This window comes from Crocodylus siamensis, chromosome 1 (assembly GCF_052110815.1).
Source record: "Crocodylus siamensis isolate JL-2025a chromosome 1, ASM5211081v1, whole genome shotgun sequence".
NCBI classification, from domain to species: Eukaryota; Metazoa; Chordata; order Crocodylia; family Crocodylidae; genus Crocodylus; species Crocodylus siamensis.
Genome location: NC_143395.1, coordinates 129,162,104 through 129,181,034, shown reverse-complemented (window position 1 = coordinate 129,181,034; position 18,931 = coordinate 129,162,104). Strand labels below are relative to the sequence as shown.

The 18,931-nt window shown below is 41.8% G+C and overlaps 1 protein-coding gene across 8 annotated transcripts in view; it reads right to left on the bottom strand.

Moving 5' to 3' along the window:
• QKI (QKI, KH domain containing RNA binding) overlaps positions 1-18,931 on the bottom strand; it is a 286,861-nt gene that overhangs the window by 190,842 nt on the left and 77,088 nt on the right. For all 8 annotated transcript variants that reach the window (XM_090042693.1, XM_090042701.1, XM_090042710.1 and 5 more), the window contains exon 2: positions 16,750-16,892. In XM_090042693.1, coding sequence (XP_089898819.1) covers positions 16,750-16,892 — 143 coding nt within the window. The remainder of the gene's footprint in view (positions 1-16,749; positions 16,893-18,931) is intronic.

Here is an 18,931-nt window from a genome sequence, read left to right as displayed (position 1 = left end):
CTTCTGGGGCTTGGCCAATTGGTATCTAGGGACACTAGCCCCTTGTGCCAGCTAGACTGCTGCAACAGCATCCCACATTCTTTTTTTAAAATACACCATGTTCTTCCAGAATTAGAACAAAAGACCCTTATACATACATAACAGAGAGAGACAGAGAGAGAGAGATCAGTTGGGTAATGCTTTATTGATACAATGTTAAATGTATCAATATTGCTTTTACAATTTTAAAGCAATTTGGAAGGCTACCAGTGTCTCTATCATAATAATAAAATAAATTCTAAGTATCTATCTGTTTTGATGTATGCTTTTGGTTTGCTTCTCACATGATGGGTGTGTGATTGGGGGGGGGATGTGGGGTTTGCAGCAGGCAGGTGAGAAGGGGCTTGGGAAGACAGGTAGGTGTGGAAGGATGTGGAGGAGATGAGGGTTGGCATGTGGCTAGGTATGGTGCAATAGCTGGGGGACTTTGAGGGAGGGGGGAACCTGGTAGGGGAGCTGCTCAGGAGGGGTGCGTCCCTTGGCCCCCACAAGGTGCAGCACCCCCCACACCGCACATGGACTGTCCCCCCTGCAGGGTCCCAGCTCTACCCTGGAGGGCCACAGCCCTTCTCCCCTCCCCCCACGATCCCAAGCACCCTGCAGGGCCACAGCCCCCCTGCGCAGGGCCCACAACTTACCCCCTACAGCAACAGCAGGAGTGAGGTGCTCAGAGCCCACTGCTACCAGTGCCCCCCCCGCCGTAGCGCAGTGTGGTCCCAAGCAACTTGGAGCCAGTGCTGCCCATCAGGAACTGGCACCACTCACAGGTGTCACCCAGGGGCTGGCACCATGTCGCACTGGGAGCCAGGTCCTGCCAGCACTGGGGCAGCTCGTACTGCCAGGCTGGGCAGGTTCCAAGGTGGCAGGAGCTGGCACAGCGCACAGGGAAAGTGCACTAAACCAAGCCAGGCCATGCCAGCACTGGGGCCGCTCACACCGCCAGGCCAGGCTGGTTACATGGAGGCAGGACCCAGCTCAGTGCAACACACGGTCCCTGTGTGTTGTGCTGGGTCCTGCCACCATGGAACCAGCCCAGCCTGCCCCAGTGCTGGCAGGACCTGGCTTGGCTCAGCATGCTGTCCCTGCACGCTGCACTAGGTCCTTCCTCCAGTGGCAAGGCTGCTTGCCCTGTGGTGCCTGCAGGTAGGAGGCACACAGCGGGACCCAGACCGGCATGGCTCGCTAGCCTGGCTTTGCACAGGAGTAAGACGCACAGCTCTGGGAGGCAGGGCTCCTGTGCAAATGCACACTAGCTGCATGGCCCAGGCCGGATTGAGTTGGGTGGGTCGGGTCAGACGGGTAACATGTTCCATGAGGCCCAGGCACGCCTGAGCCTCAAGGAAAACGCGCCCCACCGGCCCAATCTGCACAGCTAGCATGCATTTGCACAGAAGCCACATGTCCTGCTCCAGTGCAAAGCTGGGCTAATGAGTTGTGCTGGGCTGGGTTGGGTCAGGTCATGAAACCAGAGCATCTCTCCTGGAGGACCAACTCCCAGGTTGTTCCTGGACCATGCCTGGAGACATGCCTTGCCCTGCTCTTCTGCAGCATTTTTTTTTGTTTTGTTTTGGGGGTTTTTTTTGACTCCTGGATATCCAGGCAGGGGTCTAATTTTGGCAGCACAGGGAATTGGGATCCTATGACCCCTTTGGGATCCTATGAACCCAGCTGACTTCCTGCCCTTTGGGCAGGGGGCTGGACTCGATCTCCCGAGGTCCCTTCCAGCCCTAATGTCTATGAAATCTATGAAAACTTTCTTTTGTTCCCACATGTGCGTCTTGAAGCATCTCAACGGGGTTTGAGATGCTGTAAGACGCACATGCGTGGTCATCTGGATGCGCCCTATGAAGTTTTTTCAAGAGAGGAAAACTGGCAATGCCTCAATAACCTCTCTGTTCATATCTTTAAACCAATAAAAATGGGAACACCAAGAATTTTTACAATTGAAACAGAAAGGTTCTTGGTTGCTTCAAGCAGGAATCAAACCATTTATGGTTCCTGTTTTGTATATTGTTTCTAATACTAAAACTAATATTGTTTGCATTGCACTAGAAAGTCATTCTGTTGATTTATCAAGCCATTTCAGAAGCTTCATTCAATTAAAATAAATGTCACAGGACAACACAAAACCATTTCCAACAGCTTGAGCTGAGTCACTATGAAGTTAAAAACAGCATTTATATTACCTAGCTTGAACTGAGTCACTATAAAGTTAAAAACAGCATTTATATTACCTGCAGACAAAGATAGTGACAGCAGAAAAAAGAAGAGACAAGGCAGAGAAAATACAGGTCAAAGTAGCTGGCATCTGAACAGCTGAGTTGCTCCAAATAACTCTAGTACAGAAATTCTGCTAGGTTCCAGGTAAGTGGACCAAGTAAGCACTAATCTGAAGGGACTGTTGTGCCCTCACAAATATGAACTCTGTTTTCAACTCAGTCTTTCCCTCCTAACAAAGATGACAACCAGTTTCAGTCTTACCCACTACAACTAACACTTTCTGGCTGGTCTTGGCAGTTCTGAAAAGAGTAGCTGCCCTTGCTGCAAGGTTTCTAGGGGGTAAACAGATATAACATTTTAACTGTTCCAAAAACATTACTGATGATCCAAAACCAATTCATACCTGTCCCTCGACAGAAGAGTCCACATGTATGTTGTACGCATAACCCTGATCTTCAGGGATTACACTGATGCCAAAAGGCCACATTCACTATTACAAGCACGGTGAACTTGCAGGGAGAGGGATTGGGGCATCCAGACTATCATGCCTACCAGATATCAGTGCCCAGAGTTCTGCCAAGACTCCTCTAGAGGGGAAGAAACACCAGAACAGGGACAGGAGGTTGGAGTGGAGGGTTTGCCAGGTAAGAGAGAGCTGTGTGACCACCTCCTGGTGGTCCCCAAGAGCCTATGTGCTCTAGGTCATTTGTCTATCCCAAGAGTTCCAAGTCTTTTTCAACAACTTGAGTACCTTGCATTGCCAGCAGCTGCAGAGATGCGTGTACAAGGTAGAACCAGCAGGACAGGGCTGGCTGCAAGCACAGCACAGAGGAACAAGAACAATTAACAGTTTAATGGAATAATTCACTTCACACTGAGCATGGACTTGACAGCCATTCTGTTCTATTAAGTGCCCATGGTGCAATGACTTTGTTCCCCACCCACCAACCTGGACTACCCCGCAATTAACAGGCATTTACTGTTACAGGCACAAATACGGCCCCAGCACAAGCAGAAGGCTACAAACCTTCCACCTACCATCACCACCTAGCTTCCCTTTCTCACCCCAAATAAGACTTGGACCCCCTCACAGGGTCCCAAACAATCAAGTCAAACTGATCCAAAGGCTTTCTGCTTCCGTACCCTTGCAGACTTGATCTCTGTAGACGATAGGATCTTTGAGCAATACAGCAGCCCTACAGCCCTGCGTAAGTTTGGGGAGGGGGGGGGCAGGGATAAGAAGTGATGCAGTGTGGGATGCCTGAAGGAAAGACCAGACATTAGGCATGAAGGCCAATGACTAACATGGGGAAAAACAAAAACAAAAACAAAAAATACCACACAAAAAAAATAGCACTTTGCTAGAAAAGGAAGAGCAGCGGCTTGATCCGGCTCCCCGACATCTGTTTAGCTCATTCACTTCAACAGGGCTTTTTGGTGTTGTTATCTAATACCTGATTTGATCAGCTATTAAAGCCCCAAAAAGCCCTGCTGAAGTACACGATCTATACAGACATTGGGCAAGCCAAATCAAACTAACAGAATGCCTCTTTTGGGCATGTTCTGCACCCAGTGAGAGGCCAAGACAAGCTGAAAGTAAAGCATTAAGTTTGTGGGGGGTTTTCAAGTCTGTAAAAAACCAAAATGCTCTGCATCTACACACAACATCAAGCTGATGCAAGGAGAACCAGCTCAAAACCTACACTTGGTTTTCCCAGTATACTTTTGAAACATTCCACAAATATCTGAAGTGGTCTGTACAGCTAGACTCTCAGCTCACTTTTACCTGTGCTTCAGAGGGGCAGCACTTTAGAGTGGCTCCCAGAACCATTCCAATTAAAAGCACCACAGAGTCTCGTGTATCAGTGCCCCCATATTTTAAAATGGCTGAGGGGATACTTAAATTAAAGCTCATTCAACAAGCTTTGGTCAAGCACACCACTGCCATTTTGAAGCCTGGGGACACTGATACACGAGTCACAAGAGGCTGCTGAAGCGCAGTAATTACCACACTCCAGCAGACTCAATCAAGTATGCTCCGACACCCTGTAATTACAGTGCATCAGAGCAGGCTTTATGCTTGTGTATAGGCATCCTCAGGGTTCAGAATGTTCTAAAGCTTAAATTTGTGGACATATTAGGAGTCTCTCAGTCAAAGAGGGGGTCTATTCCCTCCATTAGTTAATTGGTCCTCCATCTATGTCCTTGATAGACCAGAAAACATTTTGGAGAACTTTAAAATTTCCATTTACTGTGTCAGATCATAAGTCCATCTTGCCCAGTATCCTGTGTCACAAAGTGGCAGACAGCAGATGCTGAAAGGAAGAGTCAACCAAGTATGACCCAGGGTTTATGACCATTAAAAATTAGGTACATATCAAATCAAGTAATATTTAAATTTACAGGTTGGGTGGATAAGTACATACAGTGTAGTCAGTACTTTATCAAAAGAGTAGGTCATTAACTCAAAGGGAAGTAGTGTGGTGAAGTGGCAACCAAACACTTGAAAATGTTAAAATAAGGAAAAGTATATATTTAATTTCTTTAAGATTTTAAGATCTCAAAAGTAAATCAATGCATTTAGCACCCCAAAATAATTTAAACTATATTATACTAGTCTTTTAATTAGCAAAAGGAAAGTTGTCTACAGATTGCTAGAGTTGAACATACACATCACAACTCACTGAGCCATATCAAACAAAAACATTCATAATGTATGAAAAATTAAGTTAGAGCAAGAAAATAGATGCTTCTTGGTAACTGAGTACACCAAATAGATCCACACTACACTGCCAAGGACTTAAACAGACACTCAATTTGAGGCAGTCTTTATAGATTCATAGACATTAGGGGTGGGAAGGGACCTCACGAGATCATCGAGGACAGCCCCCTGCCATAGGCAGGAAGTCTGCTGGGGTCAAATGATCCCATCAAGATAAATATGCAGATGCCTTCTGAATGAGTCCAGAGTAGGTACTTGCACTACCCCGGGGGGGGGGGGTCTATTCCAGACCCTAGACACAGACTGTAAAGAAGTTTTTTCTTATGTCCAGTCTAAAAATTGGCCTTCCAGGAGTTTGTGGCCATTATACCTCATCTTCCCTTGGGGATCCCTGGTGAACAACTGTTCTCCCAAGTCCTGATGCACCCCCCTGACCAGCTGAGTCAAAACCTAGGCTCAAAGGAAGAGCACAAAATGAGCTGCGCTTAGCTTAGGTGTAATCAAGAGAGCCTTTTGTTCTAGGATTCTATAGATGTACCAGTCCATTGTCTCACCCTAAGTACCAATGAAATATGGAGGGAGGGGAAACGGAGATCAGAAATCTAAGTTAATAGTGGCTCATTCAAAGTTAATTGCCAGTGATTCCAGCAACAAGCCTGTCAGGCTATGTGCTCTTCCCTGGCGCACAGTAATGCAACTTGGAAGAGCTGTCTGTTAAGTTTTGGACCATTCCTCTTCTGTCCCAGGTTTTGACTTGGGACCACCAAAAATGAGATATACCTGTTTACAGCCTCTCAGAGGTATATAGCTTTCTTCCAGGAAAAAGTGCTAGCCCACTTTATCTCACATAATTCACAGGGACTTCAAGTGAGATAATGGACTAGTGAGACAAAGGGCTGGTGGTCTATAGGCTCCTGGAACACAATGCTTTCACTCCAGAGAAATGCAAGGTATGTTTATACCCCCAGGCACAAATTCAGTAACCCCTGTACAGGAGTATTTATTGAGATAACAGATATGCTTCCCTGTAAGTCCCAGTATCATTCCAAATTAAGGAGATAAATCCCTCAATTCCTGGGCAATAATTAAGACAAAATTGTGAATAAAGAAAGGAGGGTAGACGCAGTGAATCTAAACAAAAATTGTACTCAGTTAGCTGCAACCAGTCTGTAGCCCTTCTTTCTCCAGGTATCCTTCTGTAGATTTCCAGATTTCTAGCAAACCGATCTGTACCAAAAATACTGAACAAAAACTAGATCATTTAAATGGATATTGCAGGCTTGTTTCTATTGAATTAGGAATCAGATTAGTTGCTAAGATAGTAATGCTGTGCAGAAGTATTAAGAGAGTCAAATATACTTTCATAGAACTAAACACAAAATATTCCCTCTCAAGTTAGAGAAGCTGGTTTACATCTAGTTCCGTTTGAACTAATCTTCAGGAATGGCAATACACAAGAATAATCACATTTCTATAAAATATCTGATCCAGAACTATCCATTTCTAAATGGAAACAGTCTCTGTACTACAATTCTCAGGATAAACTAAAAGAACCTGTTTCTTGTGCTGACTACTGACAGACCTTTGAATAGTGTAGCCTGTTTACACAAAGTGTGATTTAGGAAAGTTAAATGGAAATTCAAAACCAGTCACTAGTAATTTAGGCTGCAGGGCCATCTTATCCTTGTGCAACCGTCATCTGGACTTTCATTTCACTGATTTTCTTGGCTGAAGTCAGGCCATTAAGTAAACTACTCTCAAGAGAAGCACCGTAGAAAGTCCTAAGACCAACTCCATATATTTGTGGACAAAAAATAAGCCTCAAGACTATGGAGCTAGTAAACCAAGTAGGAAACATATTTAGCAGCTTTTTAAAAAGTACAACGATTGTCATGTGTGCAAAAACTGAAGAACACTGAAGGACAGAGATGAAATGCTAACAGCAACCAGATTAGATTTTAGCTGAATATAAAAGCAACTCAAAGTCAAGGGGCTCTCGCCCCCTTGACTTTCTATTATCCCTATAAAATAAAGTAAAAGACCTTTTTCTTAATATAAATTTGTTCCACAGGTTTCCTACTGCCTAACAAAACCCGTTAAGTCCAGAAGTAAGCAATACCAGAGTTCAATGCAACACAAAATTCCAAGAAGCAAAATCCAGCTCCTGGATCAAAAAGGAAAAAAAAAATAAAATAAAATAAAAAAATCTGTCCTTGACTTTGAGCTCTAAGTACATCTACTAGACAGTCAGGTCACCAAAGCTAAAATTCACTAATACCAAAACTGTTATGCCCAGAGGGTCTTTATACCATAACATGAGCCCTGTCTTGTTTCCCAAAATTCCCAGAAAAATAAAGGGATAGCTACTGAGGAACAGAAGAAATCATTCAAAAGGAACTTAAAAATGCTTACTCCTGAAGCAGATTACAGGACTTTCAAAAGTAATCCTTTTTAATAAGCAATTCTATCTACAGTATCCACTATCAATGGAAAATCATCTTTAAAAAACAGACCTTTGGTAGATCAACAGATTGCAAATTTACAACTTCTGCTTCTTAAAGGGGCCTGCACCAAGGCCCACCCTGCAAATAACATATTAAGGATGCTACTGTCCATCAATAACTGGATACATTTTCATATTTGATGATAAAAGGCTTTGACCACTATACAAATTGTTCTTAATTTGACTTTGAGATTTATATAAAACATCTCTCACCTCATGGTAACCTAAAACTAATTCTTGTTGCACCTGCAACAGCCTTATCTACTTTCAAACAAGGAAATGACAATGATCGTATCCTGGGGGTAACCACAGTCAAAATTGTCTTCTAATATCAGGACACGAATACTTGTTTTTTGCTTTAAAAAAAGTTTACATGGTCTTATTTAAGTCCTTTTTATTTTCTTCGATTTGGGCCCTGAATTTATTTTCCACTTTGGAATTCCATTTTTCATTGCTGAGGAAAATTGATCCAACCGGTATTACACATACTTTTATGTTGGGTTTAGATCATTTTTAGCCCATACTCAAACTGCAACAGAAAGCTTATGAGTTCTGTTGGCAAGTACGATGCACTAATTATGAGAAAGAGAACAAAGCCATAATTTGGTAGTTCAAGGTAGGTGCTTATTGAACTACCCTAATTCAGGGGTTATGCTTTTCAGTAAAACTGTTTGGCAGAAATCTAGGAGTACTTGTTCATAGCTACGAGTACCTGCTCATAGCTACACTATTCTCCATCACTAGCTACAATTCTAGCCCCTTTCAGCAGAGCTATGCAAAGCTTCAGTCACCAATTCAATTCAACGGAGATTGGGCCCAATCCAGTGGCCAAATCTCTGAACCCAAACAGAATCAGGACACACTTTAATCTCACTGAATCAAATCAGAACCCTCCGAATCGATTTGGAAAGATTCAATGATTTGGACAGAGACAGCTTTAGATGATTTTTCTATATACCTCAAAGTACCAGGCAGCTCGTGAATGCTGAGATGCTGGGCTGGATGGAGCATCCAACAGCAGCACAGGGGGTCCCCAGCACACCTCAGCAGCAGACCCAGAAGTGGACCAGAAGCACTTCTGGGTCCACCAGGGAGCATGCATAGGACCACCACCCCAGAGACTGGTGGCCAACTGCCGAGCCGGGGCGGGCCCCCCCACACGCTCAGCAGCGGACCCAGAAACAGACTTCTAGTAGTACTTCTGGTCCACTTCTGGGTTCGCTGCCAAGCGTGCAGGGGGAGGAGGGAACAGCGCTCCTGTGGCACACTCCATCTGCCCCATCATCGCAGAGTTCACAAGCTGCGCCTAGTACCTCGAGATGCGTAGAAAAAACATTTAAAGCTGTATCTATGGCCGAATCATTGATTCTCCCAATCAGCACTGAATCTTCAGATTCGGCCAAATCAAAATTGGGACAGTGATCTGAATCAGCCAATCAAATCACTGTCCCCAGTTCAGGCTGAATCCAAATCTAAATTGAATATGGCCTGTTTTGCACACCCCTTACTTCCAGTGTATTCACAATCTTATCCAGACCTCACTTCCATTTTAAACAAAACTGAAGATATTAATTTACAAAAATTACTTATGCAGTAGTCAGAACTGATACACACCAACTCATGACAGGCACTTGAATGGGATAATCTGGATAAGGCATGGTCATCCTTAAGAAGGGGTTGGACTAATCACTAGATGACCTCATGAGGTCCTTAACAACCCTTCTATTCTATGGGTACCTATACAAGTGTAAAGATGTCTGCTCCAATGCACACTAATTAGCATGTTAACATGCTCCAGCAGCCTCGCTGTCAGATATTCAGAGTCCCCATGCTTCAAAAATGGCAGCAGGGGTGCTTGAACTAAAGCTCACCCAACAAGCTTTAGTTCAAGCACCTCCACTGCCATTTTGAAGCACAGGGACTCTAAATACATGTGATGCTGCAGGTGTTTTAGATGCTGTAATGCAAAAAGGCTTGGATTGAACTAAAGCGCACCCCCTATCTCCTACCCCAGAGCACATGTATAGATGCCTAATGATTCTATGAAAAACAAGCAAATAAAAAGTTAAGCCAATTATAATGAAATTTCCTTTTTCACCCACTAGTACACACTTTAGCAATATAACCACTCAGAAGCCAAGACCATATGATTAATCCAACTCCATAATAAAATACAATGGAAGAAAATGTTTCTTTCTACACCCTCTTCAAAGGAACACTAGCACATAATTGGCCTTTCAACACAAATAAGCACAGGAAGAAATGTAATCTGAAAATGGAGTGTGCAGGGAAAGGTAAAAGTAAGTCAGGATTCCAATTGTGGTAACTCCATAACCACATATCAGGAAATGCTGAACTCCTATCCAATGAAGCACTGAAGGTCATTAAATCTTAAGCCTCTAAAATCCCATGCGAAATGCTGTAATACAAAAAGGCTTGAATCAGGCTATGTCTTGAATTCCTTCAAATCTGTACAAAGGCCATTACATAGTCACATGTCAATCTGAAACCAGTTCTTATGAGGTACCACATGAGCCTGAGGAAGTGATTTTACTAATTATTTAACTATTTGGGGCTTTTAGATATAGTAAGGCAGTGAACAGTTAAATGATTGTTTAGCCAATAAGACCAGTGACAACTGGTTATAGCTTACTGTTACTTTTTTTGGATCATATCCAAATTGTTGCTGTAAAACACTTCCACTTAAGAGATTGCAATGCAAAAACATTACACATCTGGCTCCCAAAGAACAATTCAGGTCAACAGCGTTAGAGTCCCTTACAGTCAACTGAAATAGGTAATGGCCAAATGCTATTATTGGGGCCCCCTGGGGCAGAGCCTTCGAAGCAGGTCTGCCACTTCCTGGGCAAGGGCTTACTTTTCTCTCATAGGGCTAACTATCATTAGGAAGCCTAATGATGTCCAAGAACTAAGACTAAAACAAAATGAAAGAGGGTGCTGTCATTTATCTAGTCTATATTAAAAATACTAAAACTGATTTTATGAAACTGGAAATGGATATAGATGTTGTTTTGTCAATATGTTCCCAGTAGTAAAACAAATCCTTATGTTCATCCTTCTATTGTACTAATTAAACATTTTTAACTAAAATGGTTAGGAAGGACACACAAGCTGCTTATTATTCCTGACCTTTGTGGTTCTGCATACTCATAGGACAGGCTACTTTGATGTGCAATTTTATCTTTTTCTCTACTTTTACTTTTGAATTCTTATATTTTTTGCTAAAGACCAATAGATCTCCAGAGAATTTCACATTAATCAGCCCTAACAGAACACCAATATTTATTTTGTGATTATTTACAAATATTTTACCCAGCCCAATATTATAGGTGTTTATTTCAAGGAACTATTTAATTTCATAAGCCAAAAAATTGAAGTCCATATTCTTTTCAGAACATCAAGAGTCATTTATCAAGAATACTGGAAATGCTAAAAAAAGTGTTCAACATTCATTCACAAAATAATAACAGTAAGACTGTGATCCCTTCTAAGAATTGGTTCTCCCCACCTTCCCTTCTTCTCACCTCTCCTCCAGAGTTGCAGATTTCTTGTGTCATTGATAGGAAAGATCTGCCAACTTTAAAAAAGAATGAATTAAATGAAAATACAAAAGGACTACATGCATCAGAAAGGATCAGAATTTTTAATTATTGCTGACAAAGAATGGCAAATCACAGAAAACTATCAATTATAAATCTTGTAGGATACCCAAAGATTTCTAACAACCTATAGAAACACAGAAGCATAAGAAACTCAAAAATCTCAGTTTGAAAACTTTGGTTTCTGTACAGGTCTACAAAGATCAGGCACTTTTGCAAGTATATAGGGACAACTGAGGTGCACAGTTGTTCACTGGTTCAAAGAAAAAGGTTAGAGGTAGGAACTGCCGCTCTAGAACCTGGGCCTACTATCATTGATAACCAGGGATCCTAGTTTTCTCCATTTAAAAATCCAAACTTCTACAATTAAAACTCCTCAAAGCCACTATATATTTGAAAGCAATCTGTAAGCTTACCAGTGCCTCAATTATTATAATAAAATATACAGGCATTCAGAAAGCATTTTTGCTTTTTTTTTTTTTTTTTTTAAATCAGAGTTCTTCGTGCCTCTTTCACTCACCAGAACATGGGTCCAGCTGCAGCTGTTCACACAGCTGCTTTGTAGCACTGAGCATCACTTATATGCCAGTGCCCTGCCCCTGCCATTACCCCACACTCCCAACCCATAGACACCCCCTGCCAGGCCAGCCTGACCCTCAACTCCGTCCTTCCTGGCAGCAGCTCCCCCCTGCACCAGACCATGGATCCAGCAGCAGCCACCCTACCTGTTGCTTTAGGGCTCTGAGCAGTTGCAACCCCTGCTTTTCTGCTCCTCGCACCTGTGCCCAGGCCCCAGCCATCCCCCTGGCCTTCCAGGGAAACCCTGGACTGTGGCTCAGGGACTGAGCTGGGCTTGCTTCTGGCTGAGCAAGTCCCTTCCCTTCAAGGCCAGCCTCCTCCTGCACAGGCTGCTTTATCAGGCATGGGGGACTCCAGGCGTGGCTCTGTAGGCTGCTTCTATCCAGAGCACTTCTCACCCCCCACCATCTCTGTGTCTACCCCTGCTGACACCCCCAGCCCATCACACACCTGCAACCCTGCTGCCACCACCACCCCTCCCCTCAGCCCATCACAACCCCTGAGTGGTTCCCAGGATCGCTGGGGTGGGCAGGACAGCATGCAGGATAGCCATGCTGCTCCTCTCCTCTCCTCCCTGCACCCCCAGCCATCACCTCCAATATTAGCCCCAGCAGGGTTGCCAGCAGCCACCATAGATGCAGGCCAGTGGGATGTGGTACGGCACTGTGAGCAGTGGGGCGGCAGCCACTGGCAGAGTGGATGGGCAGTGTCTGCCCCCAACACCCAGGCCCCAGCACTGCTCCAACTGGGCAGCAACCCCAACCCCCCACCCCTGCTTTGAGGGCACCTGGCCTAGCAGGCAGGGGCACAATACTCCTTCCCTCCCTCAATGAGTTTCTGCCACTGCTGCCCCAGCAGGACAGTATACCCAGTCAGAGCCCAAGCCCAGCTGGGATAAGCCATAAGGGAACAAGGCAGCCTCCACTCACCCTCAGCCTCTGGCACAAGATAGGGCGATTGCCCTGCCCTCACCCTGCCAGCACTTCCTGTAGACCCCAGCCCCCTGGCAACATGAGCCTCACCTGACCCCCAGGGCCCACCCCGCCCCAGCTGCCCCTGACCCCCAGGGCCCAGCCCCCAAAAGCCCTTACCCCAAAGGCTGCAGGATGGAAAGCGAATTTCAAACAGCCCTGCCTGGCTGACTCCAATTCTCAGGCCCTGCCCCACCCACTCCAAACAGGACTTAGGGTTTCTGACCCATTTTAAAAGCAGCTTTTGCAGGCTGGAACTGTCAGCCTGCAGAGAACCGTTTGCAAAGGGGCAAACCTCCTTTTTCCTGCTTCAGAATGAGAAAATCCACATTTTTCTGCATGAAACAGATATGCTACTGATAAAGTATGCTGGTTTGGTAAGGGAATACCAGAGTTTAGAGAAAAAGATAAAATTAAGAAACAATCCAGATAAGGTATTTACGGCTTACCAGTATGCCTGAAGGGAAAAAAAAGCCGTTAGTCCATTTTTGCAAGAAATAGGTTAGCTAATTTACTAATCTAACAAGACTCTTCCCAAAGAAATCCTACCAACGTAATAATGAATGGGGGTGAGGGAGACCTTCCTTTAAAACATTATCAAATGTTGTGTTAGGGTATAATACTAGGCCATTCTTTAATAAGGTTTTGAAATACATACATATGAATACAGAGTGTATACTTTAAAGTTGCAATGCTTCAGCTAAGAAAACATCTGGGTATAGCCCCCAGAGACCTCTTTCACAAACAGATGAACACAAAAAATGTACATCCATCTATACTTTAATCTTTAGAAGCCATGTTTTTGGGCTTTTGGGGGTTTTTTTTAACTCTAAATAATTTGGAGAAAAGGTACGGACCTGAGGTCAAAAACAAAGCTTATATTATACAAAAGTTGTCTGCCTATTTCCACTGGTCTAATGTATACAAAATATATACTTAAAAATATCTGAAAGAGTTAAGAATAACCTAAATTAAACACAGCCCATTCTTTTATTAGAATCCCTATTTTCTAATTTAGCATATCTTAAAGCAAAGCTGTATGGTTGTTAAAACCACTGACACGCTTGTAAAATTTGCCTTTGCAATACCAAGTTGGGCTTTCATACTTTCACTTTTACTTTGAGCTGAGGGCTATATACAAAGACGCTTAAACTGTACTGTCATCTAAAAAGACATTTCTACAAAAAAAGTTATATATCTCAGTAATCTAACTTTATAAATGATCCTTCTCATCTATTGTTGCTCAAATAATATTCCTTTAAATATAATACAGGTAGATCCCTGGCCCTGGTGGATTAAGATGCATTAGGAACACAGAGCCCTGGCCTAGTCTAGTAGTGCAAGCAGCACGTCTCCACCTGTATCAGTTGCTTCAGAAAACGTCACTTGGAAACCTTAATGTTTCAGAGTATAAACCAAACTCTTTAGCCAAGGGTATTTAGGAGAAGACTTCCCCTGATGTCATGTTATTCTAGAGCACTGGTGCTCAATCTTTTGGCTCTGTTTAGGCAATTTCACATCTCCACTTGGCCTAGGATGGCCATCATAGAGGACATTCCAGTTTTCTGCTATTCTGTCCTCTACTGATACAAAACCTGATGCCTTTATGTTCTCTATTTTTCTCTTCAAGTATTGTATTTCATATCAATAAAGGACAACCGGACTCTACAATGGCCACCCTAACGTGGCCCCAGGTGCTGGGATTGGGCCCTGCACCACCCTGTGAAACTATCATTTCCAGAAGCCTGATATTCTCCCATGCTTTTTCCTTCAAAAAGATTTAAGCCTTACATTACGGTGTTTTGAATAACAACAGCATGTTTTGATCTATACATGTTGAAAAAGCTTTTATACCCACTAATGTCAATCTTCCCTTCATCAAATTCACAACAAGAAAATTATTTCTATGCCAGATCTAGCATGCAGGACCACAACCCACAGGGCTCCTCCCCACATACCAGTGGGGAGCTCTGCAGGCTGGATGACAAGGCACCTAGGATCAAGCACCCCTGTTCTAGAGGTGCCAACTGTTTTTCAGTGCTCTTTTCTTTAAATCATTTGCATAACAGCTAGGGATACTCTTGCTATTTTCTCATGCTTCAGTGCAACTCACTGCCACACAATAATCCTTAAAACCAAAGACTTAACACACTCAAAGCAGTATTTCATTTCTTCAGCCTGCCACCTTTGAATGTTATTAAATGTCCCAGAGCTCCTGTGTTACGATGAAAAAGGATGAATAAAAGTCTGATCAAACTTCTTTATACTATTACATACTTTTATTGTCATGTCCATTTTTATTCATGGACAAAATGAATCTCTCTCCAATAAGCAGTCTCAATCTCTTCACATCTAATAATTCTCCCTCCTCACTTATGAAACACTTTTATACCTACTTTATCCTTTTAGATGCAAGATAGCCAGAACTAAACATACTACTCGCACATGTTAGTGAGCAATGAGGTTCCACTTCACGTATGCCAATCAACCACCTACCAACATATTTGGAGTTTAGCACATTCACTGATAAAACTACTAGACACATTAAATGAGTCTTGATTCAGAACTGTCCAACACAAACAGCAATGACCAACTCGAGGCACATCTGACCAAACAAGTCATCATCTCTTTTGGAAAAAGAACTGCCCTTTCTCCCTCAAAGTACATACACATCCAAAGACTAAAATCCCCACCACATAAGTAATAGCAAACCTACCATTCCTAAGCAAGCTCAAAGAAGCTATCAAAAGGACAAATACAATTTCATCCCATCAATGCTATTATCTAAAAATCAGCATAATCAAAATTCATATCAGATTAAAGGACAGAAACCACTTTAGTGCCACTGGACAGAATCTTCTATAGTCAAAGGATGAAAAATCAAATGTCAAATTTATAGCCTCCTGAATTTCCTGCAGACCACCTCAGCACAGTTAAACCAACCCCTACAGCAACTAACATCCATCCCAACCTCACCATTGTCCACTCCAAGTGGACGATAATTATTCAACACTGATTTTTAACCAACAGAAACATGTAGCAATGTAACTTTTATACAAACTAAACTCCCCATTCATTTTCCCTCTGGGGAAGAGAACAAAAGGAAGAACAAAGTATGTTAGTCACATGACTTACTACACTATCTGACACTACAGTGATGAGAATGGTAAAAGAACTTGCGTAACTGGATATTATTAATTTCTATAATAGCTTTTTAAATATTTATCTTCCTTTATACATCCTGACCTTTTTATTCCTTTTACTGATTTTTCCATACAGAAAACAAGGTCATTATCTTAAGCTACTGTAGAACTTAATACAATATACAAGCAGTTCAAATCATTCGTCCCTATGTGTATTACTTTAAATCTGCCAATACTGATTTTCACCTGCAATCATATTTTGTCATGCCTATCTGGGCTTGGTTAGGTACTTCTAAACAGGAAATTCTGCCACCTTATTGCTGCTCTTTTGTCTTTAAGAACCAAACAGCATCCCCATTCAACCCTTTTGCCATGATAAAAGTTGCTTGTTGAACACCTCATGGAAGCAGATGTAACATAAATGTTTAAACAACTGCTCATTTAAATTAGTTATCTGATATGCAAGCCAAGTTATTTATGCAAGAATTTGAACCGATCTCCAGAAAGCAGCCTTGCAAGTCTCAGTAACAAAACTTAAGTGCTGGAGAAGCTGCTTTGAAAAGAGAATGTTTCCAAAGACTTTATCTGGAAGTAAGGTAATAATAGAGTTTGATTCTACCCTTTCCTGAAGATAAATAATTTAATTTATTAAGTTACATTCAATTCAACATGTGCAAATCCATGACAGATAGTTAAGGCTGCAGAAGTGTCTTTGACAGTGAAAGTAGAAAACAAGATCTTGCTATCAGTGACAATGCATGGAGAGAACCTGGCCCGATGTTCAGATTTGCTGTTCAGTTTCCAAGGCTGGTAGTTAGAAAAACCGAAACAAAAATAATGGGCTGGAAACTGAAAAAACAGGATGTGATTTAAGGATGTCAAACTATACATGATACATTTAGAGAGAGGATCAGAAGGACTAAAAGTTTATGAACTAAAAATATATACTTACATCTGGATATTCTTTTACAGGCACATATAGTTTCTCTTGTAACTGTACAATAGGTCCCACAGCATCTGGTAATTCTGCACTTCTCTTCTCCGTACTACCATTTAACGTGTCGTTATACATGTCTTTCCGTACTCTGCTAATTTCTGTGGGGGAAAAATGTATACTGGGTATTAAACACAAAAATGTCCTTATAAATTTGGATGATAATATTTTGTCTTATAGATTTCTATATTTTAACACTGTTTTCTCTTAATTCATAAAAAATTAAACAAAGGTATTTTTTTTAACTAGCATCTAAGCTATGTTTAAGGGAAGAAATTTTCCTTTGCACATAAGTCTACTGCCCAGCCATCCTCTTAAAAGGAACTACTCAGGTGAAACATGCAACATGGAACTCCCAGAAGCCTGGAAAAATGTTTACAATTGTGTGAACATATCCACTGAAGTAGTTAGTTACATTATTCTCAGTATTTATCATCATACTATTGAAAATATTTTATACAAAGGTGCTAGAAAGCTTTAAAATCTACTTATTCATATAACTTGAGAGTAGAAAACATGACAGTACAGCTCCACACTAATCTATGCTTACTTAGTCTTCCGTTAATTATAGGTAACACGTAGAAACTAAATGGTAGAATTCTGATCAATGCAAGTTTAGATTACTTCAATGCTCCAACCAACTCAAGATGAAGCATTCTGATCTCATTTCTCCAGCTTATCCATGTTGTTCGTCCATTCTTTCAAACAAACTGAATCAAAGAATTACAGCTGTAACTAGTTTCCTTTAGGGGTACCATTTAGTACAGCAACCCTGAAACTAGACTTCAACCAAGACTAGACTTCAACCAAAAACTGCGTGTACAACAAATATAGGTATATGGACAAGGAGAGTTTAGGGCAGTAGGAAACTGGACGCAGCAAGTGAAACACAGCATAAGGGAGGGGCCCTGCATCGTGTGATTAAGGTTTTTCCTCTATTTTGAACTGAAAATAGAACACACACACTGAAATTTTCCTAAAATTAATACAAACTACGAGATGACACTGAGCAAAAGCCAAAATGAGAAAAGTACAATCAAGATGTCCTGGGCCAGGTAGAAGTGTTAATGTAAAGCATTAACATTGAAAACACTAGTTAAATAATAAAACAGAAAGTAAGCATGATCATGTGAAAGTACAAGTAGCTTTTTAAGCAGAGTAGACACTACTGAATTAACCTAGATCCAATAAGGTTTAAGAGCAGAATATTGATGACTGGTGAGATTCTGCAAGAGATTTTAGATTTTATCATCCCCCACAGATCTCACTGAGGGAACATTTTAATACTTGATTCGAGGTCTTCTAGGAACTCTTAATAAATTGTTATTAGGATTAGTCTCTACTCATCTTTACAAACAAAAACACAGCAACCAATTATCAGTCATATCATTAAAAAACGCACCCAAAGGAGACTTGAACTTGGTAAGAAAACTACAAAAATCAGTATCAATGTGGCACAGTAATTTAAATAATAACCAGAGCCACTGGCCTTTGATAAACTACTTTCATCAGAAAGGTTTAAGTCCAGGTGTTCTGCCAACTGCTGCAAGGGTAGAGCTAGTTATACTTAACTGAAGTTAAAAGATCATTATGGTCGACCTGACTAAAAACCAGATAGTTATGACTTGATCAAAATAAAGCATGCATGGCACACAAGTGATCTACAGAGTGTCAATAAATTTAGATGACCAAGAAAATTTTAGAAGAACTTAAAAAGTAAATGAAGCATTTGAGCAAAGTAGGTTGTTGCCTATGACAGCTCATGACTCTCTAAAGAGTTAGTTTATAAGGTGCCACTTGCCTCTATCTTCTGCTTAACTGCAGGCTAGCATGACTTACCACCTGGAGATTAAAGGTTAATGACTGTTGCAGTTTCAGTGAAAATGAGGTCTTATCTAATCAAATACCCTAAAGGAGGTATAAAAAAAAAAAACACCCAAAAAACCAACCCCCCCCGCCAATTCTGAAGAGCAAGTGAAATCTTGTTTTGCTTAACCAATATACTTGATTCATATAGGGCAATCACAGATTAAATTCTAAAAAGCAATAAGCTGAATTTCAGCTAATGGGATGATTCCAAATTCCTATATTCTTGTCCAGAATTTAAGAACCAAAGGATTAATTTTGACACCAAATGTTT